This window comes from Miniopterus natalensis, chromosome 13 (assembly GCF_054644295.1).
Source record: "Miniopterus natalensis isolate mMinNat1 chromosome 13, mMinNat1.hap1, whole genome shotgun sequence".
NCBI lineage: Eukaryota > Metazoa > Chordata > Mammalia > Chiroptera > Miniopteridae > Miniopterus > Miniopterus natalensis.
This window is the reverse complement of record NC_142093.1, coordinates 7,763,658-7,786,983: the sequence shown is the minus strand read 5'-3', so window position 1 is coordinate 7,786,983 and position 23,326 is coordinate 7,763,658. Positions and strand designations below refer to the sequence as shown.

Genomic DNA, 23,326 nt, shown 5'->3' with positions numbered 1-23,326 from the left:
ATGTGAGTGAAAGGGAATAAAATGTTGTATAGCAAATACTTGCTCTGCTGTGAAATATTTTAAAAGATGCATTTTTATGGTTTTAAGTTATTTTTTCATATATGCCCAAAGAAAAATTTTAGGTCCAGTAAAGCAGGCATTTGAGCAGAACACGGATAGCAACTTTGAAAGCTGAAAATGGACCCTTGAAGGGCAGCCCTAGATCAGGCGCCCTCTGACTTGAGCATGGGGCAGAATCCCCTGGAGGCGATTTATTAAAACACAGATACTGGGCACTCCCCCATGAGGTGTTGATTGTGTTGATGTGGGGGGCAAACAAGTTCCCAGGTAATGTGGATGCTGCTGGCCCTGGGACCACATTTTCAGAACCACTGCCATAGGCCTTTACCAGTAAATGCTGGTGAGGAAAGCCAGTAGAAAGTACCTATTGTGTGCCTGAATTTCTGGGAATTGTCTTTAATTCGTGTTTTAAATTGACATCTTGTTATTTATAACTTTATTTTAAGTATGCTTATTTCTTGGGCTGCTTGTGTACTATTGAGGTAATAACTTAGTAATTAGAGCCTGGGTCTTTTGCTACCTAATGAGAACAGTGCCATCTAGAGGCATTAGCCCAAAGGGCCACCACTGGGCCAAAGGAAACTGGTTTCTAGAGGGGGTGAAAGGGCAACTCATCATCATCAAGGGTTCATTGACAACCTACTAGGTTGTTATGTGTAGAGCTGCAGAGGTCCACAAAGAAACAGAGGTGGCACCTGTGAGGTTAGTGACTTTCCATCTGTGTTCTGAGTGGCCCAAATGTTCTGTGAAGGGCAGGCGGGGCTCTGGGCCACCCTAGCACCCCCATTCACCCGAACAGTTCTCCTCTCACCTGTTTCACATGTCGGAGGTTATGTTTGCAAGTGCATGCTAGAGTAGATTGCTTTGGATCGGCAGGACAGATATATTACTCGTCACCCAAGATTATTATTCTAAAGTACAGGTTTTCTAACGTGCAAAATACGGTGTGAAAAATATGTAATCATCGAGAGAAAGGACATGGGCTGTAACCACACATCAAGTGTTAAAAATATGCTTACTTCATATTAGCACATGTTACAATTATGAACAGTTGGAAATAATATTCTCGTTGCACCACATTATCACGGTCATAAATTGAGTATAATTGGGAGAACAGATGTTCACCAATGTCAGAAGGGGGTGATTCAGAAAAAAAGTGTGAAAAGAAAATTTGACGAATTAGAAGTATAAACTCTTTCTGGCTTTGATTTACTATAGAGTCAGCTTCCTTGATGGCAGATTCATTATCAACTATTTTAAGTCATTTGTTCAAAAAGTATAACATAAAAGCTGGAAATCATAGTGGTTTAGTTTCAGCTGATAAAACAGTATCTAAAAATGTTACACACTCTTTCAACTAACGATGAATTTGGGTCATGCTTATCCAAAGATACGTTAAACCACTCCAATTCCAGTACCCAGAACTGAGAGAGCCCAGCAGAGCTTTCTCTCTGGCCAGGACTGTGTTGGCAGAGGAACTTGGAGGTAAATTACATGGAATGACTAGATGAGCCCAAGGAGGGATGATCAGACAAGTCTCAGGGCTGCGGCACTGGAAATAAACAAGGAGGTCTCTAAGTATGTGGGAGGAGTCAGTACAACAAAGGGCAGAGCATGGAAAGAAGTTAAATCCAGCAAATTGTTAGAGCCCCGGGGAAGACAGAAGGAAGAAGCACAGCAGGACTAGGGAGAGAAGTATTACCCCTATGACAGAGACCAGATTGCAGCCCCTCCCTTCCTGATCCTTAGATAGCTTCTCACGGCTCACACAGTGGGGTCCCCACTCCTGGGTGATGTTCAGTGTCCTCCTTGGTCTAGTCTCTGCCTTCCTTTCTAACCTGATTTGTTCCACCTCTCCCCATAGCCACCGACAGCCATGGACATCATAGCTTGTCCAGATTCACACCTCACACTCTGCCTTTTGCTTTTATTATTTGCTAAGTCTCTAACATTAGGTTCTCCTTGCTAAATCAGTCTCCCACTCTCTCTCTCTCTCCCAGCCCCCATCTTTTCCCTGGTGAGATTCCAGATCTTTAGCTTTAGTCAAGTGGAGAGCATAATATGATTACCCTGGATTTCACCATCTGTGAGGAGAGTAACAATTAAAAACTATTCTATAAGACATGTTTGGAGTTTACAAAGTTTTTTGTTTGTATTTTAAGTAAGGTAGCAGTTTAAAATAGAGTGCCTACTTGCCACCCCCTCTCTGTGTGGAATACCTTGAAGGCAAACAGAGTCCCACCAATGTTTAGATACAGGAGCTTACAAAATATGTAGGGAGTTGAGGCCTAAACTATGAGAGTGTACTTTTTCATCAGCTTAGTGAACCGGGGCAGTTGTGAAAAAAAGACCTTTGCATTGGTGAATTAAGTAAGCATGAAGAATTGGGGACAGTTCTCATCCTCTGCTTGCATGAGCCTAGATAACGTCCTTAGGAACTTTTGTGTTCCATTGGGAGAAATGGAGAAGTGAGTCGTGGTTTTCCCTATAAAATTGATGTAGGATAGCTAGGAACAGCATGTCAGAGCATTCTTAATTTAAAATTTTTTTGTATAACAGTCTAAGATTCTGTTATTCATTGCTCTTTTGATCATTAACACTCTGCCATAATTGCATATTTTTGTTAATTAAAATAAATGAAATAAAGCAATACAGAAAAAGTGCCATCTTTTTTGTATCCTGTTTCTAGTTCTATCACATACGGTCCCAATGAAAGGAAGACTGTCATTTTTAAACATTGTGTACTGTGAAAAAGAAAGACCTTGGGTTGCAAACATTGTAGGTGTTGGGTTTGGGGTATCAGAAGGCAGTATGATCACTTGTGGATAATCAGAGAAGGTGCACTGAGAGTAGGGGAGTATAATCTACTCAAACTTAAAAATGATATTAAATAAACATTTGGATATGGATTCATCAGGAGTCCTACCAAAGTCAGATTTCCAGATTCTATCTCTTCTTGATTCTGTTTTATGCTGAGCTTCCTTGTTAAATGGAGAATGCGTTCTGGTCTGACTTGGGCAGAGGATTAGGGCAGAATATGTCTTACCTGGGAGGTCAGTAGTGCCACAGAAGTAGGGAGCTAACCCTCGTCGATTCAGTAGGAAAAACTCTCCAATGACTTGCATGCCAGGATTGGGGAACAGAGATAGGCAAGCTGAATTGTACAGTAGGAGCAAGTCAGGAGTGCTGTGGTCAGATAGGCGCAGGATGCTGTGGAAGCCAAGAGGAAGGCCGCTTTACTCCTTACCTGCTGAATAGTAAACAGGCTTCCCAGAGGAGGTGACACTTGCCGAGAATTTGAAGGCCGAAGAGGAGTTATCTAAACTAACAAGGGAGGATTGGTGAGCACTGAAGGAAATGAAAACAGCAGGTACAGGTCAGATGGAACAGCAGCCTTTCCTAATGAGTCCTGGGCACCTTTCGAATAGGCCACATTGGGGCTCAGTGTAGTTTACATGAGCACCTTGCAGGAGTCGTGAAGGCAAGAAATTTAGTATTCCAGCGATGCAGATTTTAGGAAGCAATTGAGTCCCTTGTGCTATTTTGAAGTACTACGCTCTGACATTGGGGTTGTATATTCGTTCACAGGGAAAACCTTTGAAGTGTTACATATTTATAGAATATCAGAGCTGGCAGCATCCGCAGAGCTGGCCTTGTCAGTTCGTGTTCTCACTCTGATAATATTTACTGTGTGCTCGTCACAGAGGACACAGAAATGAAAAGATAGGCCTCACCTTCAAGGAGCTCACAGCCTGGGAGAGGAAATAAACAGACAACCGTACGAGTATGGGAAAGGGCTGTAGTAGGAGTGGAGCACTGGTTAAACACAGAGGAAGGCTTGTTTATTTTTCTTGAAGATTAGCTAGGTAAAGTTTTAATTAGCCTTGAAGAATCTGGAAGTCAGTTCATTTGTGAAAGGAAGAGGGCATGATTCAGATCAGGACCGTGCTGGTTAAAAGAAACAGCTTACAGCATTTCCGCTTAACTTTCTGCCTGAGTTCTTCAAACAAACAAAGACTAAATAATGAAGCAGTGTCATGGATTTTCTTCATTGTTTATGATCATATAAATTAGTGTAACCAGTGGTTCTCAATGTGTGGTCCTAGGGCCAACAACATCAACATCTGGAAACTTGGAAATGCAGATTCTCAGGCTCCAGCCCAGACCTATTAAATCAGGGGCTCTGGTGGTGGGGCCCAGCCATCAGTGTTATAACAAACCCTGCAGAGGGTTCTAGTGCATGCCCAAGTCAGAGAACCACTTACCTAAGCCAACAGTTGTAGTTCATGAAATATTTGAAAGTTTATGGGCATTGAGGACAGAGAGACCTGAGTTTTAGTCTCCCCCTCTTCATGTGACTGTCATTCTACCACCTAATGTCTGTGAGCTTATATGAAATGAACATACTAATACTTCCTTTCCAGGGTTGTTGTGAGGATTGGCTGATATAATTTAGTGCCTAACACTATAGCTAACACATTGTAGGATTTAAATAAATGATAGCTACTATTATTATTGCTGTTATTTTAAAAATATTTTCCCAATGAAATTATTACTTTCACTTGTTAAATAAAAACATGCTCATATCTTTGGTTTTAGATCCAAAAGCTCAAGAAATTAAGGACATCTATGGACTCCATGGTCAAGTAGAACACAAAATAGCTTTCCTGAGAACTCATGTGCCAAAGGAAACCAAGCTGGTGGTCATTGGTCATTCAATAGGCTGCTACATTTCTCTTCAGATCTTGAAGCATGCCCCTGAGCTCCCAGTAAGTATGCCACAGGAGGTGTGGGTTCCTAGTGGTGCACTTGGACAAATCCCCCTCAGCTTTCCTTTGTTCTGGTCGCTCTTATTTAATTGACAATTGAAACAGAGAGGATACATGGAAGCTGCCTTATCCTTTATTTCATATTACTGTGGGCCTGTGTAAGCGTGTGTTCATGCAGTTTTCATAATGTTTCAAAAAATAACGCTGAAAAAGCTAGGAATTTTCCAACCAAATGCCTTTTATTCTAGGGTTATCTGGAATTCTTAAGTTACATATAAATTGTTGTCTTTTGTAAAAGAATATTTAAGGGCAACCACTAGGTAAGACCTAAACAATAATCTATCTTTATTGGGAGAGTATTTTGCAAATGCTTATGCTTCCTTTTAGAAGGAAGAAAATTTATCATCATTGATAGGCAAACAACTGTCTTTATGGAACATGAAATCTTCATTTAGTCCTAAGTATGATTTCTTATCAGTTCTGTAGAGTTGCAGGCTTTTTGAGACACTCATTCATTCATTCATTCAGAAATACTTATTAGGTGCCACTATCTGCCAGAAACACTGGAAACACAAAGACCTATTTAAAGTGCCCAGGAAAGGTAGTGAACTACAAGAGACTTCAAAGCAAAGCAAAACCTTATACTCTAACACATACCATTGAGATAACCCATTGAATGGATGCGATTCACAATATAAATTATTTCTTCAACACACATGTTAAATACTTGCTATATGTCAGGCCCTGTGCTGTGCTTTGAGGACATCCCAATGAATAGGAGAGTCTTTGAGGTAAGAGTCTGAAGTCTAGAAGGAGAACAGACTAAGCCTTAGGTGTGATAACTACTAAGTAACTCCAGGATGTGTGGGAGCGTGAAGATGTTCCGTTGAGCCTGCTCACCTGAATGCAGGAGAGGAAGTGATTCCTTCATTCGCATGGCTTCTCATCTCTGCCTTCTCACTCGCCTCTAGTATCGTATTATGAGGTTACCATCTTTGCAAGCCCTGCTAATTGGTGGTTCTGTTTGCACAGTTGCTGTGGGCCCTGGCACTAGAGGCACGACGCCTAGGTTCAAATACTTGCTCTGTCATATTTTGTCAGTGTGACTTTGGATAAGTTATTGAGTCTCTCTGTACCTTGTTTCTTCATTTGTAAGATGGGGATAGTAATATGTTCTTTGAAGGAATTTTTTGAGGAATGATATAAAGAATTAAAAATGGTGCCTAGAAGTTAAAAATTTGCCAAAGGTATTGGTGACTATTTTATGGAAATGGCAGTGGAATCATTGCCTCAGACATTAGGTTAACTACTGTGTTAGTTACCTACGGCTGTGTGACAAACTGCTCCAGAACGTCACAGCATAAAGCAATCCACATTTCTTCTCTCACGGTTTTTGTGCATCTGGGATCTGGCCACGACTTAGCTAGGTCCTCTGCTTCAGGGTCTATCGTAAGACTTTAATCAAAAGGTCTTATCTGAAAATTTGAATTGAGCCTGGCCGGGCGTGGCTCAGCGGTTGAGCGTCGACCTAGGACCCAGGCAATCGGGGTTGGATTCCCGGTCAGGGCACATGCCCGGGTTGTGGGCTCGATCAATGACTCTCTCATCATTGATGTTTCTATCTCTCTCCCTCTCCTTTTCTCTCTCTGAAATCAATAAAGATATATTTTTTAAAAAAAAAAAAATTTGAATTGAGAAGGAGCTGCTTACAAGCTCATTCGCATGGTTGTTGGCAGGATTCAATTCCTCATAGGTTGTTGCACGGAGGGTCTCGGTTCATCCCTGGCAGCTGGGTGGAGGACATTGTCAGTTCCTTAACGAGTGAGCCTTTCTAACTTGTCTCATGAGAGTGAGTGTGGGAGAAGAGCCAGAGAAGTCTGCTGGCAAGATGGGAGTCCAACTGTAACCCGATTACAGAAATGTTAATCCCATTACTGTTACAGTATTCTGTTTGTTAGAAGGAAATCACTAGGTCCAGCCCCCACTGAAGAGGAGCGGATTACACTAGAGCATGAATATTAGAAGGTGAGGATCACTGGGTACGGGGAAGGAGGGCATGTCAGAAGGTGCCTATCCCACCACTCTGGCAGTTAGGATTTTACTTGTGTGTACAATCCAGCATGTAGATACACACACAAACACACACACACGGACTTTTTATTTCCCAGTATAGGAATTCACTTGGTCCTGTCTAATAAAATGTAACAAACTGATATGAAACATAATTTTGGTTATTAGTTGTTCCAGGTGTTTTAAAAGCTTTAAAAACATTTTTTAAAAAGAGTACTTGCATATTTGAAATAATAATAAGCATTACTGTCTGTGATGGCTAATTTTTTGTGTCAACCTGACTGGGGTGAGGGACAGCCAGATAGTTGGTAGAGCATTACTTCTGAGTGTGTCCTTGAGGATGTGTCCAGGAGAGATGAGCATTTGAACCAGTAGACTGAGAACAGAAGATCTGTCCTCAGCATTGGGGTCTGGCATCATACAATCCTTTGAGGCCCAAATAGAACAAAAATTCTGAGGAAGGGTGAATTCTTTCTCCCTCATTTCTTGAGCTGGGACACCCCCCTTCTCCTGCCCTAGGACATTGGATCTCTGGATTCTCAAGCTTTCAGACTCACACCAAGTGGCAGCCCCAGTTCTGAAGCCTGTGGCCTCCCACTGATTATACCACTGGCTCCCCTGCTTCTCAGCTTCCATGTGGCATATTGTGGGACTTCTTGGCCTCCATAATTGCATGAGCCAATTCCTGCGCTAAGTCTCCATGTGTCTGATAGGTCTCCATGTATCTGATAGGTCTCCATGTGTCTGATAGATCTCCATGTGTCTGGTAGGTCTCCATGTATCTGATAGGTCTCCATGTATCTGATAGGTCTCCATGTGTCTGATAGGTCTCCATGTATCTGATAGGTGTCCATGTATCTGATAGGTCTCTACGTGTCTGGTAGGTCTCCATGTGTCTGATAGGTCTCCACGTATCTGATAGGTCTCCATGTATCTCCTGTTGCTTCTGTTGCTCTGGAGAACCCTGAGGAGTACACTGTTGTGTAAGCATTGGGAAGAAAATATTGACTTCTGTATCCTTCAATTTATTAACTTAATCACAGATCTGCTCTTGGGGCTTTGCTGCACATCCTTTCTGCATGTGATGTGTAGCTTTCTCATGCGTCTGTGAGAAGAGTTGTTCAACACATTTGTTCTGAACCCGCCTCTCTGGGCTTGCATTCACAGTGTCTGTTAGGACAGACATACAATGCCTCTTAAGGCTGGTGTCGTTTCTTGTGATTTCTTCAGCTTTAGAACTTTCTAGGTATTGCTTTACTTTCAGGTGTTCTTGCCCTTACAGGAATAGCGGTGAAAAGGGAAAAGGAAGATGAAACACAAGCTTAATCGAGGCTGTTTGTGGACACATGACCCACATTGTGATTATAGTTTTCAGAGAGACACGTGAACTGTGTTTTCCTAAAAAGGGTGTATTTTTAAAAATAACGTGTGCAATAGATTGTCCATAAAGGTCACCTGGGAGGAGGGTGAACATCTGTATGATTTTTTTTTATTATTCAAAAGTTTTATCTGGTTTCAATTAACTACATTGTTGAAGTCCCCCCGCCCCTCTTTAAGCACCTGGCCCAGTTAATTTTGGTGGTATGATCCCTGCTGAAGTGTTGAAATTTCAGTGTCTCTAGGCTACTCTGAGACGGCCCAGTGCCTGCATGCCTGAAGTTAGCATGACACGCTCCATTTAAGATGCATTTGACAATCAAATAAGTTTGTATAAGCCAGAGTGTTGCAATCCCTAATCATTTTGCCAAAAATAAGTTAGCTGTTATGTTTTATAACATATGAAGTGTGATAATAAGAAACTTGTGTTTCCATCTCTTCTGTTATTTTTACTGGAATATTTGACTCCCATAAGATTTTAAGGACATGTGTGTAGTTTAGTAGCTGGTTTATTTGGTTTTATTTTGGTTCAGTTCTTTACCATATTTTTGTAACTAATTATAGGAAACTTTGGTCTTAAAATCATTATTAGAGACTTATTGCATATTTTAAACATAGTCTGACCTATATTTTAATACTAAAAAAAAATAGGTCTTTTAAAAATTGGTATTAAAATATTTTTTCTTTAAGCAAATTTGGTACATAGAGTTATAGAATTTCTTCATATGTTTTGACAGTAAAGTTCAGAATAAAGAATTTAAAAAGAGCCTAGAAAGCGAGTAATTAGATAACTGTTAAGTAGTAGCTGTCGTGACTTATAATAATAAACACAATTGTAGACTCATGGGATCTTAACACTGAGATCGGCTTTAGAGAATATCTAGTCCCAGCTTTCATTTTATAGATGGCAACAAGCGAGGAAAGCGCCTTGCCAGGACTCAGCCTTGGCTGTGTCTGACTCCAGGGGTGGGGCACATTTTGTATTAGCTGTGGGTATAAAGAGAGTCTAAGGAGATATTTGATAGCTCTTTCAACCTTGGGATAATAGCAGCGCCTACAGATGTTCTGGAGTATGCTCATGGGACTCATTACGTTTTAGCTCAAGGAACAAGAGACCCCATGAAGATTGCTCTGACAGTTTGGGGTGGGGGGTAACATGGGAACAGAAGAGTAGCATTCTATCCCTGTATCTAGAATCTTCTTTCTTTCAACATCAATTCGTATATTCAAAACGTACCATCTGATTTTGCCAATAAATTGTTTGCGTAAAGTTCAGGGTTGGGAGTTGAAAGCCTTTGATTCTTAACTGGGCTCTGCACTGAGTCATGAGGTGAACTTGAAGTAATTTCACTTTTATTTTCCCCTAAGAGTTTATATAACATTTAATGATAATACTTCCTCTACTTCCAAGGGTATCAGATCCTTCAAAACTTAATTTTTTATTTTTATTTTCAATCCTCACCCGAGGATATTTTTTCCATTGCTTTTCAGAGAGAGTGGAAGGGAGGGAGAGAGAGAGAGGGGGGGGAGAGAGAAACATCGATGTGAGAGACACATCGATTGGTTGCCTCCTGCATACACCCCGACTGGGGCCAGGGACCAAGCCTGCAACTGAGGTGCATGCTGTTGACTGGAAATCGAACTCAGGACCCTTCAGTCCTTGCACTGATGCTTTAACCACTGAGCTAAACCAGCTGGGGCAAAACTTTATTTTTTTTAAATATATCTTTATTGATTTCAGAGAGAGGAAGGGAGAGAGAGAGAGAGAAACATCAGTGGCTGCCTCCTGCCTGCCCCCAACTGGGGATCAAGCCCACAACCTAGGCACATGCTGTGCCTTGACGGGGAATTGAACCGTGATCTCCTGGATCCTAGGTCAATGCTCAACCACTGAGCCACGCCCAGCTGGGCAAAACTTAATTTTTTATATTATTTGGCCTTCCTTTCGGGAAAAGGCACAGTAACATAGAGCTTCCTTTTTCTGTCTGGTTGGCAAAAATATCTTCTCTCTAAATGAAATTTCCAGATTACTTAGACTTACTTCCTTTAAGTACCAGACTATTTTATCCGGTTGCATAAAAATGTGTCTAAAATATATTATTTACTGATCTGCCTTCTTCAGCAATGCATATTAATTATGGAGGAATTAGTGATTCAAGGACATCATTTTTATAGTGTTGTTATACTACACAAAAAGGGATTTTGCCTGTGTCCTGAAATTTCTTAGCTAATAGTGCTTTTTAAAATATATATATATTTCTAATGTCTGTTTATTTTATGGTTTTTCTATCTCTTCCCTTAGAGCTAGGAGCCACTTCTGCTTCCTATTTAGAATTTGTTGCTAATAATTTGCTGTGGGTCAAGAAAACAGGTAACTGTGTTAGAATTTTGTCTCAAGTAAGAATGAACAGGTCTTAAATGAGACATAAGAGTAAAATTGACAAAATTAAGTACATGGACTTGTTATTGTTCAGAGCCTTTTTGTCTTTTGTTTTTTGGGGAGCCTCTACTGGTATTCTTAGAGACTTAAAATTTTAGATACTCAAAGTACACCACAGGTACAGCTGAGAAGCTTGAAAAACTTCACTGAAAGGGTTGGAATAGCATGTTAGATCACGTAGGTGCTGATTCAGGGGTACATCTCATCTACACCAGGGACGAGTGTAAGTTCAAACATCCTGCAGATACTGAGATTATTGAACTGTGGTTCACTCACTGTGCTGATGCACCTCCCCATCTACAGAGTTAGACGTGCCTGTGAGAACATTCAGGTAACAGCACTAAGTCGTGTTCAGCAGTCAGGGTAATCTGGAGGGAGGGGGACGAGTAAGAGAGAATTCATTTCTCAGAATAGCTGTTGGCAGAGTCCTGTCCCTACATTAAGCGATAAGAATTGGAAGGCAAATGAGGAAGTACCATGGGCTCTGAGTGCTTTGAAGAGGGGTGGCTCCTTACTGGGAATATCAGGAAAGGCGTGATGAAAGAGCTGGCACTTGACCAGGAGGATGGTCAGCATAGGAGAGATTTGACGTTTTGGTGGTAGAGGTTGCTACGCGTTGTAAACAGTGGAAACAGTATGAAAAAGGAAAAATGGTTTTTATCACTGGACACATGAAAAGAGCAGTGAGTGGTCTGATTTGGATGCAGCGTAGTGTGCATGAAGGGTGCGAGGGGATGTGAGAACCTAGGCAGATAGAGGTGCAGGGGGAGAAAGTTTGGCCTAGGGGCTTTGGACTATTTTCTGGGCAGCAAGGAGCCACTGAAGGACCCGTGATAAGAACAGTCCTGCATCAGGTAAAGTTATCTCTACTGAAAAGAATGAAATGGGAGGGGAGCATAGGATAAAAAGTGAATGACCAAGTGATAGGCAAGTTTGCTAGTCCAGATGAGAAATAGTGAGGACAGTGTATGGGACACGCCAGGGAATTGTGAGAGAGCAAAGAAGCAGATCAGAGATGCGTATTGGGGAATGACTGTATTTGGTGGAAAGGAGGCTGGAGGAGAGGAAAAGGCAGAAGGTATCACAGTGTTCCGGACTATTGCCTGCGGTCCCTTCGTGGTTCCTGAAGTCACCTCAGTGGGTTGCAACCGGTGGTTCAGCCAAGACAGGGAAGACTACCCTATAGTTACAGTGTCAGTGGCTTTTAACAACAGGATACTTTTTACTGCTCATGATACAAGTGTTCTGAGGGTAGGCTGCCCCTGTGTAGTTCTCTCCATGCACTCTTACTCCAGAATGCAGACTGGTGGAGTAACTTCTATCTGGAATATTCCAGTCTCGTGGCAGAGGGTAAAAAAGAAATCGTGACCACACACTGCATTTTAAAACCTCTGCTTGGACATGACTTTGTCCCTCCTCACGCTGCATCAGACAGAGCAGCTCACATGACCAAGTCTACCAACAGTGAGGCTGTGAAGTATAATCCTCTCCAGAGAAGGGACGCGTACACTTGCGAACAATAAAACAGCATTTGAAAATATATATAATAAAAGAGAGTAAACAAGAACAGGAAAGACTGGGGGGTGTTGGATTGTAATAAAGGTAGGTATTGTGAAACTTTTGTTTCACTTTTTATGAGTGTGTGTTGATGTCCTAGATTACAATATGGAATGTATATCTTTCTGTGGGTCAAGATAAAAACAATTGAATAGACTAGAATATACCACGGAAGCTACGAGGTGAGAAAACATGTCAGGAGAGTTGTGGACATGTGGTAGGTTAAAGGTGGCCGCAGATTCTTTGCCTTTCCTCCCTCAAGAGGTGAAGTCTCTTTTCCTTCCCCTTTGACCTTGGGCTGGGCATGTGACTAGGTTTCACTAATGAGTACAGTGAAAGTGATGTTCTGGTACCTCAGGCCCAGGCCCGAAGGGTACTGGGAGCTTCTGTTTTCTCCCTCTTGGAAGCCAGCTGCCCTGTAAGAAGTCCAGTGAGTCAGGAGGCTCCATCATGAGTGAAACCTTGGACCTTCCAGCCTATCCCATCTGCTACTAAATACAGCCCAGGGAATGACCCATGTGGAGCAGAAGTCCAGCTGAGCCCTGTTTGAATTCTGGACCCCACAAAATCAGAAAGAGTAATCATCGTGGTTTTAAACCATAAATTGGGGGATGGGAGCAATGGGTTGCCGAGTCTAGTGTCACAAAGGTTAAAGAGAAAGGGAACTTAAGGCTTCTGGTATTAGTAATCAGAAGGTCACTGAAGATATCCTCAGAGAGAACATTTTTAGTGAAATAATGGGAGGAAGCTGCAGGTGATAAATGGGTAGTTATCCAGGAATTGGCCGGTAAAGGGGAGAAGAAAAAATTATAAGGAAGAAGCTGGTCAAGAGAATATTTTTGTCCTTAGTGGGAGATAATTTAACATATGCCGAGGCAAACAGCCCATGCAGAGAGAGATGTTGGAACATTTGTTGGATCACGTTTCCTTCTATTTGTCTTTTAAGCACACTTGAAAACTAGGAAAATTGAATTTTTCTTAATCTTTGCATCCTTGCCAAAGTGTTTTTGTGCCTTATACTTGGTTCTTCATTTGAGTCTAGAAACTAAAACAGTTTTTAAATTTGATGTACTATCATTACTAATAATTATACCCAACAGGGGAATGCTTTTGGGGGATTTCAGAGGGAATTGGGAGAAATGTGAACGTGTGAGCCATCTGGAGCACAGAAGATAAAGGGGGTTGGTATCGAGGCATGGGCCAGGGGCAGAAATTGAACTCAGAAGACAGTGCTCAGAATCCTAGAATTGTGCTGGGGGCTGAAGGCTAACTGGAGTATTCCAGAAAAACAGTGCATAGTAGTTCCACAGTTGTGTCCACGTGGCCCATTAGTGACCCCTGGTGTGTGAAAGCCACTAGGATCATGCAGCCAACAACTAAGTACATACTCTGGTTTGTGAAAGGCTCAGTTTCAGAAAACAATAAATCCCCTTCTCCAAGGAAAGTTTGTACTGAGTATGATAAAATGCTATTCAATCACTTACAGATTTATTTCAATATATCGTTATGTTTACAAGTGTGCACACACATTATCTTCTCTGAACCACCCAGGAGACTGCCTTGCTGAAAACTAGACACATGGAAAGTTTCAACTTTTCAACTTCAGCCATTTTTAGTTATCTGCATGTTTTTAAAAATCCTGAAATTGCTTTCAAAGTGGAAAAATTGTGTGGGCTTTTTTCATCTTTTCATAACTCAGAAAACGATTTAATATATTTTTCTCAAAGTTTGCAAAAAAAAAAAAAAATCACCTTTGGGCTGAAACCAAGCATGGAAAATTTCACCACAAAGGGCTAATTTTTTGGAAAGCTGCAAGAAAGTGAAAACAGGGGTTTATAATAGAACATTCTTCATGCATGTTAATACTTAGTACTTTATCTAATGCATTTCATCTGAGAATTTCTGAACACTGTTCAGATTTAAATATTGAACCATTTTAATATGTGTGTATCCATGATATTGTCAGGTACGGAAAATTCCCCTCATCCTCTCAAAGGCCCAGTATAGTGGGAGTTCATGAGATGTATTTAAAGGGACAGGTAGGGCAAGCGAAGTGAAGTGGCTGCTAGCCAGAGAAACCTTGCACTCACTGCCTGACATTCTGTCGCCACCTCTCCCTGGCCCAGGAGTAGCTGCGAATAGACTATAATGGATGACACTAGGCACTCGTGCAGCTGGTTAGCCAGGAGTTCTCAAAGCAGCATCAGTATCACTCAGGGACTTGTTAGAAATGCAATTATTGGGCCCCACTCAGACCTATTGCATCCAAAACTTTAGGGCTGGGAACACCAGTCAGTGTTTTAACTAGTGCTGCCTGTGACCCTGGTGGATGCTCCAGTTTGAAAACCACCAGCCAAAAGCTTGGAACACGGAATGTATTGAGATCAATGGACAGTTAAATCTGCCCTTGATCCTTGCAGAACATGTCAGTTCTATCTCAGATCATCCCTTGGAAGGTGGAGCATACCAATCAAGTCCTCTAAAGGAGGCTTTTCCATATTCCATGTATTCTAGCTCTTGCACCTGTGGCCTTCTCCCCAAGTGCAGCAACCCCCTGAGTAAAGGGGGTGATATCCTGCTTGTCGGGGCACAGCACTACCAAGAGGTATTTTCTCATTTCTTTGAGTTACCACGGTAAAACCTGGATGGGACCATATAGTTCATTTTCATTTCTTTGAAGTCCTAAGCTCTGAGATTTAAGTGGCAGATAGAGTGGTGTGTCAGCAGGAGCTGATTTAAGCTCTGAGCCTGTGTGTGCAGGTTCTCAACCTTGTGTTTTCCAGCGGCCTTCTGCATCAGCAAGCTCTGGTGTCTATATGATTGTGTCTCTGTAGGCACTGAAGCAGTTTATATGTGTCATTGTAACAAAGTTTGAGAATATTCTTCTCATGATGGAAGCGTCTGTGGTATATGGGCCTTTAGCTCATCACTGTTGCCCCTGCTGCTGTAAGTATGGGAGCTCAGGCATAGCCTAGGAGAGGTGTTTAGCAGTTTAAAGGTATATTCAGTTGCAGCCCATCTTGGTGAAGCATAAATAGAGCTATCTAAGCTGATATAGATGGAAAGGGAAAAAAGACACCTTTTTTAGTTGACTATTTAAATTTTTATTATGAAAAGTTTCAAACAGAAAAAAAAATTACTGTATAATGAATCTTCAGATACTCATTATCCAGATGAATATAGCTACTAATATTTTGTTGTCTTTGTCTCATTTTTTTTCTTAAATGCTTTCAGGTAAATTATAGCCCTCTTAATATTTCACCCTTAAGTATTTCATTATGCGTCTTTTTGAAAAGCTCTTTTCTTATATAACTATCATGTCATTATCACACCTAACAAAATTAATGATGATGCTTTGATATCATCTAATATAGCCCCTATCAGATTTTTTCTTTGTCCCCAAAATGATTTTTTACAGTTGGTTTGAAAGATCTTTCTTTAAATTAAAGGCTTTTCTTTCCAAGTATAAAAGTTAATATTCTTGTATATTTCAGGAAAAGTAAGTAAAAGTAAATGCGCCTTTGAATATTGGTGTAGTATCCAGAGAAACTTAACATACTAAATGCACCACAGTTGCTCTTATAACTCAATGGGTAGCTTTTTAAAACAGAATGTGAAATTGTTTAAAGAAAGATATTTGTTATAGAAAAATCTGGTGTAAGAGTTTGTGATTTTATATAGGTCATTTTGAAACCTGCCCCTTGGGTTTCCATGCTTAGACCAGAGAAGATAATGCAGCACCCCCTCTCAAATTTGTTTTTATTTAAGAAGAAGAAAAAAAATGAAAACTTAAGCTGCTTTGGCACTGTTATTTATTAAAATGTAAAAATTTACTTAAGATACCTAATTCTCTTGTAGATATTTGACATAATTGAAGATTAAATTATTAGCTCATTTACTATGATTATTACTATAATTATAATTTATAGATCTTATTTAATGCTTTCAACAGCTCTGCAAGGGCTATTACTATTCCCATAGTATACATTAGAAAACTGTTACTTAGAAAGGACAAAGTTCCTTGCTCAAGATTGGACAGCTAGTTAAGTGTCTGTGCTAGAAGTTGAACCCCTTGTGTGTTTGACTCCAAAGTCTATGTTCTTAGCCACTAGGCAAAAACATTAATTTATTTTAATAACTTCCTTGATAAAGGTGCAAAGAATATGAACAGATGATTCACTGAAGAACTAGCTAATAAAATCTATCAAAAACCATGTAGGGAGCACAGTGTGTGACATAGTACTTAATAAATTAGCATATGGTAGTACTTAATGTCTGTTTGTGAAGTATAGTAGTACTTACTAATGTTTAATGAATGTCCCTCAGCAGTTATCAGAATGAGCTGCTACATTGCAGCATTTAAAAGAAAAGTTCAGTGTTGTGTGTCTATACTTCTGTAGAAAGCCTGAACAGGTAAACACCTGGTGGCGTGTAACGGTGACGGCTGGGGCTAGAGGCAAGGGTGTGTTGGAGGCAGAGACTCTACATTGTTCCTGCTTTTTTACAATGATCATGTGCTATCAGAAAAAAAACACTCCTATAAAAAGTGTTCATACCCTTTGAACCTACTAATTCTCTTCTTTGGGATCTATATTAAGAAAATCTCAAAGATAGAAAACGCTCAGGTACAAAAATATTATTTGTTGTAACAAAAAATTGAAAACATCCTAAAGCCTGACTCTAAAAGGAAGATTAAGTAAAATATGGAGTGCAAGCTATTAAAATTATATTTTCAAAAGACGTTGTAATACATAGAAGTTAATTGTAGAATGTTAACAAAGATGTTAAAATATATAGAGAATATATGTCAGAAGAAACCATACATTAAAAAGTTTGAAAATAAAATTACTAAAATGAATATAGTATCTGTGTTTGGGTGGTAAGTTTTAGGGGGTTTTCCTATTTATTTTTTTATTTTTAAAATTTCCTTTAATGGCATATATTTCTTCACTATTATAATCATTTAATGATTATTCATTTTCTTTATTTAAATAAAATTGATTGTATGACTTAATAGCAGAAAATTGGTTTAGGAGAGAGAAAGTTTTCGATCATCTGTTGTACAGCAATAGATAACAAAGGGGGGAAATTAAGGTGTCATGTGAACTCCATGGTTTCTCTGTAGGAAAACCCACCCTTAAGACCAGTAGTGGCACTAAGTTGGTAGCAGGTTTTTGGCAATAGCAGCTATCCTAGTCTCTTCCCCTGTTTTACCTAATCTTCCTGTTCTACTCAATTTGTGATTCTTTTTTTTAATTAACCCTGCCCGCCCCCCCCCATAGGCATGCCTTTTGATGGCCTACCTCATGATTGTTACTTGAATGTGATAATAAAATGAGAGGTTGGGATTAACATCAGTCTTCCTACCACTAGACGGAAGCAGACCTTACTCAAAAAATACAGGCATATTCACATCTCATCTGAGAGGCTCTGGGGTGTGAGTAGGTGGCCCATGCGAGGCAGAGGTGTTGTCTTTTTGAATACCCTTGCAGTTGGATGGATACAGATGTGAAAAACAACTGGTGCCTTGCTGCATTTAGACCTTGTTATGCTCAACTGGGATTCACAGAAGAGCAAGTTCATAGATTCTCAGTGGACAGAGCATAGCAGAGAAGAGAAAACATGGTAGAGAGTGGAAACAGAAGAGCAAAATTCTGTGAATGTTTTTTTTTGGTGGCCGTTGTTTATTCCAACGAGAAGATTCTTTTTAGGTCTATCAGTCTGCAGAGATGAGAACTATGGCTGTGATCTTTAAGGAAGGAAAGGGCTCTTAGCATGGTTACCCAGCGTGTACAAGGCTGCTTTACCCTCCCTTCTTGCTCTGGTGGAAAATCTGTGAACAATATGCAGTGTTGGCCACACAAAAATTCCCTCAAGTGGAAAAAGCCTAACAGGCACTAAATGAAAGATGCTTCACAAGAATTAAATGTGGTTGCTTTGAGATCTTGCATTCCGAGCCAGCTCAGACTGATTGTATTTGGTTGGGGAAAAGCCAGATTATCAGGTATCAGAGAAGTGTATTGATGAATGGATAAAGCCTGAAGCCAGCATCATTTCTGGCAACTTGTCCCTAGGAAACCAGACAGTAAATCACTTCCCAGTATCAGCCCTGCAGATACCAGAGGGAGCACGCATCAGCGAAGTCTGTTGACAAGTTCAGAAGCTCCTTCTCAACAATTTTAATTTATCTCCTCAGCAGTGTAGTTATGGGAGCTCCTGTACTAAGCCAGATCGAGTGTTAGAGATTCAGCCTTTCCTCTTTCGTAACCTGCCACCCTCAGAAAAATGCTAGGAGCTCCTTGTGCCCTGTTGCAGAGGAGAAAGGCTCTGAGGGCTTCAGTAGCATTATATGAATGTTGATTTCCTAAAACTTAAGGACGGATTCTGATTATCTGGGTGCCAGGGTAATTCTTCTGAAGGTCCTCTGAGGGAGGTGGCCTCAACGTGTCTCCTTCAGTCACAGTCCCTGTGCCTGCTCTAGACATACCTAGTGCTGCCTCCTAACTATTACCGTTTCTTGTTGTCCACCTTCTCTCTGCCTTTTCTACCGCAACCTAACAGATGCCTCTGCCTGTCTTTTAAAATCAGTCATCTCAGATGCAGAGTCCATGTGAACTCTTTCCCGACCCTCCCCATTTTTACTACCCTTCTTTTGTAACCCTTTTTCTCATGATTCTTATATACTCTGCCTAGTGTTGTAGGCATTGCATATTTATTTGATTCTCCCTGTTAGATTTCAGAGGTTTTCTTTTTTAAATTGAGGTGTAACTTATACACAATAACTTTTTTCTCTCTCCCTGCTTCAAAATCGACATTTTCTTCTGACCTGTTTTCCAGCTCGCTCATCCTCACTTCAGCTATGTGTGAACTGCTTCTAAGCCCATCTGTGGCATTCTCAATTTTGATTACTCATTTTTTTGCTTATAGTATAAATTTCCATTTTATTATTTTTATGGTTATTAGTTCCTGGAATTCTACATCTTGTCACTTAATTTGATTATATTAATCACAGTTATTTTAAAGTTTATGTCTGACTTTATTCTCCTTTGGACTGTCAATAGTGTTTTTTTTAAGTATAATTACTTTTATTCTTAAAATATAACTTGACGTGTTTGGAATAAAAATAAAAATTGTGTCTGATCATTACAGTATCTAAGTCTCATGTAGTTGCATTTCTTTTCTGCTTTTTCCTTCTTTGTTTGTGGTCACATTGCTTTGTCCCTCAATAAGTTAGTATTAGTCGTGATTCTCCAGAGAAACAGAACCAATAGGAGGCGCGTGTATATACAGAAAGAAATTAACTATAAGGAAGTGGCTAACACAGTTATGGAAGCTGACAAGTGCCAGGATCTGTAGTCAGTAAACTGGAGACCTGGGAGAGCTAACGGTGTAAGTTCTAGTCTGAAAGCAGGCAAACTCAAGACCCAGGAAGAGCTGATGTTTCATTTTGAGTCCAAAGGCAGAAAAAAATGCAGTGTCCAGGTCAAAGGCAGTTTGCAGAGGGAATGCTCTCTTATGTGGCCTTTCTCTTTTATTCAGGCCTTCAACTGATTGGATGAGGCCCACTAACATTGGGGAGGGTAATCTGCTCTACTTGGCCTCTCAATTCAGCAGTTAGTCTCATCCAAAACACCCTCATAGACGCACTCTGAATATTGTTTGACCAAATATCTGGCCACCCCATGGCCTATCAAATTGACAGAAAATTGACCATCACGGTTTGGTAAGGTGTTTTTTTGTTTGTTTGTTTGTTTTTTCATTGAATACCTTTTATTATATATGAAAAATTGTTAAACAATATGAGGCTCCTGTTTTCCTCCAAGGAGGTTTTACTTTTGCTTTTGACCAGCAGGTATAGTAAGGACCCGTGACCTTAATGCCTTCAGGAACTGGACTAAGTCAGAGCTACCTCCGTGAGGACTGGTCTATTGCCAGTTCATCACTGTTTCTAAAGGGTGGCCCTTAGTAGGTCCCACTGGGAGCCTAGGGTACTCTGTTTTCAGTGGGCACCAAACACCCAAGTTTTGGCCCTTGAGCCAAAGAAAACTTCTAGAAACTCTGTTCAGCTTTTTGCCCTTTTAGCTACTGCTGGAAAATTGGTAAATAATAAAGAGCTATCCGAGCACACCTCTCTGAGTTTCGTTTTGCTCTAGAATTTTGGCCTTTCAAATCGCCCCTGCCTTTGATGCTTTCAAGGGCACTTTAAACAAACACTTTTTCCAGCTTTTCTAATGTTCTTGGCAGGAAGATTGCTCTGAAGTAAGCTAGTCCACCACTCGCACCCCCATCTCCACTCTTACCAGCTGTTGCCCAGCTTCGAGCTCTTCAGGCTTTGCCATTGAGAAGTATGCCATTTCAGGCTTGTCATTCTTTTCGTGACCTGTATTTTACTCTGGACAGTTTTAGAATCTTTCCCCCATTATTGTGTTTTACGATGATATTTTTTGGACCGTTTACCCTTCTTAATCTGGAAACCAGGATGCTAACATTCCAAAAACTCCTCCTGTATTTTTTCTCTTTGTTTTCGCATTATGCAAGTGTCAGGCCTCCAGAAACGATTCTCATGTTTTATTTTAGTTTCCATTGTCCATCTCTGTGGGGTTTCTTAGTTATAAGATGAGGAATATGGGATATTTTCCCAATTACATCTTGGAATTTGTCTAATTGAACTTTGGATTTCAGCCTTCATGCAAATAATTCCTGAGATAATGTCTTAGTTTCTGTTCCCGCTTTGCGGTGTCCTTTCTGCCATTCCATGGCTCACTCACACTCTCTCTGAGGACAGCAAGTTTTTGGAGTTTTGTTGTACTCTTGATTTGTCTCTATTCATCTGAATCCCTCTTTTCATGTTTTGTTTATGTTGATCCGACTACTGTAACTGAAGCTTTCCTCCAGCGCCTGACATTCCTTCGTTATCTGTTCATATTTAAGAAAGAAGCTCTGAAAATCCTAGGAGGTTTGTGTGGGAGTGAGCCAGGTCAGCCAGTCAGTTTCACTACAGGGCAATTGGACAGGCATATGACACGGTGGGGGGTGTTCCCCAATGTCATTATCTGTATGTTTTTCTCTGGAGCCATTCAGTTTCTCAAAAAAAACTTTCAGATCTCCTGCCTGAGGGCAGCATCATCAAAGCAGAACAGCGCCAGAGGCTGGGTTTGCATGTAGGAGTGTCAGTGTTTAGGGTTGGGGCTTTCACTTAATCCCTTTTCATGGTGTCCCTTTCCCCTGCCTGTCTCTGTGCCTGGTGTACCCCAGATCAGAAAACTCTCTCCTTCAGTTTTTATACAGAATAACCCTTCAGTCCTGAGCTGGGGCAGGGAGGAGGAGTCTTGGAGGTATTGGATGAGGCAGGCATCCTGGGACTCACTGCCCCTCACCAAACTTTCATTCATGCCACCCACTGTCGCTGGGCACCTGCTATGGACTGAGAGGCCCAAAGAAGCTCTGCCCTGTCAGAGTCCAGTCTGCTCAGTGGAGATGGTAATAAATGTAAAAATATGCATGACTCAATATGTCCAAAGGTGACACTACCTTGATAAAAAGAGTGGGAGCAAGATAATGGGGATTGGAAGTGCCATGGCTGGGGGATAGAGGGCAGTGGTGGACCGTACTTTATTTTTCAACATTTTATTTGGAAATAACTTTAAACTTACAGAAGAGTTACAAGAATAAGAATAGTACATAGAACACCATATACACTTAACCCAGGTTTACTATTGTTAATATTTAACCTTCTTTGCTCTGTGTCTCCCCCACCCCCATCTGTCCCCACCTGTCTCTCCCCTCCCCTCCCCTCCCCTCCCCTCCCCTCCCCTCCCCTCCCCTCCCCTCCCCTCCCCTCCTCTCTCTCTCTCTCTCTCTCACACACACACACACACACACACACACAAGTGGAAGTAGGGAGAGCACATGTATATCAGCTGGCCCTCATCTTCAGATTCTGCATCCATGGATTCAGCCAACAGCAGATCAAAAATATTCAGAAAAAAAATACTCCAGAGAGTTGATCCCTCAACAATACAGTATAACAACTATTTGCATGGCATTTACGTTGCTTTAGGTGTAAGTAATCTAAAGTATATGGGAGGATGTGCATCGGTTATGTGCAAAAACCAATTTTATATAAGGGACTTGAGCGTCTGTGAAATTCTTTATCTGTGGGGCTTCCTGGAACCAATTCCCCACGGATACCAAGGGACAAAAGTGTGTGTGCGTGCGTGTGTGTGTTTCTTTCTAAATCATCTGAGAGTAAGTTGAATATATCATGTTCCTTTTGAGGTGAATGAATTTTTAAGTTGCTAACTAATATTTGAACTGGTAACAGAGTACATGATTCCCATTTCCATCATATAGCATTTTTTAATTGATGAGTCAGTGACCTGTTGTCAAACAGTGGGGTGTTGTGCTTCCGGACCCCTTAGAGCACTCTAGCTCCAAGCTGGGGCACTTGCCAAAGTCACCCTTTCAGATTCTGTGTAGCTTAGCCTTTAGAAACCAAGAGAAAGCTGGTATTGCCCAAGGCCCTAGTATCGTTTGAGAGTTTCGTAGCTGTAGGCATGAGGGTGGGTTTGCCCTTGTCGCCAATTCTGAGGCCCTCTGGGGAACACTGTTCAACCCGGAGTAGCAGGTGCTCTGTAAGGGGCTGTCAGACTATAGAGCCGCTATGAAGACTAGTCTGCAGCGGGCCTGTGGTGGGCGCCCTTATTTCCCGTTTGCATTCTTCCTGAGTCTGAACCTAAAGGACTCAGGGCATTCCACGAGGTTGTAAGCTGAGCAGAAGAGCATCTCGCATTAAAAATAAAATAAATGTAAACTGCGTAAAATGACAAAAGCTTTAGAAGAACAATCTATAGGAATACTTTGAAGCTGTGTTTGCATTAAGTGTAATTGTAAGTTATATAAATATCTCTGCAAATATGCAAGCATTCTGTGTAATTAGCAACCCTGACATGTAGACTAAATGCATGAAATGGCTTTTTTTTACATTCAGGTCATTAAAGTGTAGAAAAATCTCTGCCCCAGAAGGTCTTCATGTGATTCACATGAATGGAAA

General features: G+C 40.9%; 1 protein-coding gene across 3 annotated transcripts in view; it reads left to right on the top strand.

The window, feature by feature from the left end:
* LDAH (lipid droplet associated hydrolase) overlaps window positions 1-23,326 on the top strand; it is a 67,421-nt gene that overhangs the window by 14,926 nt on the left and 29,169 nt on the right. For all 3 annotated transcript variants that reach the window (XM_087823384.1, XM_016224781.2, XM_016224782.2), the window contains exon 4: window positions 4,660-4,829. In XM_087823384.1, the coding sequence (XP_087679510.1) occupies window positions 4,660-4,829 (170 nt within the window). The remainder of the gene's footprint in view (window positions 1-4,659; window positions 4,830-23,326) is intronic.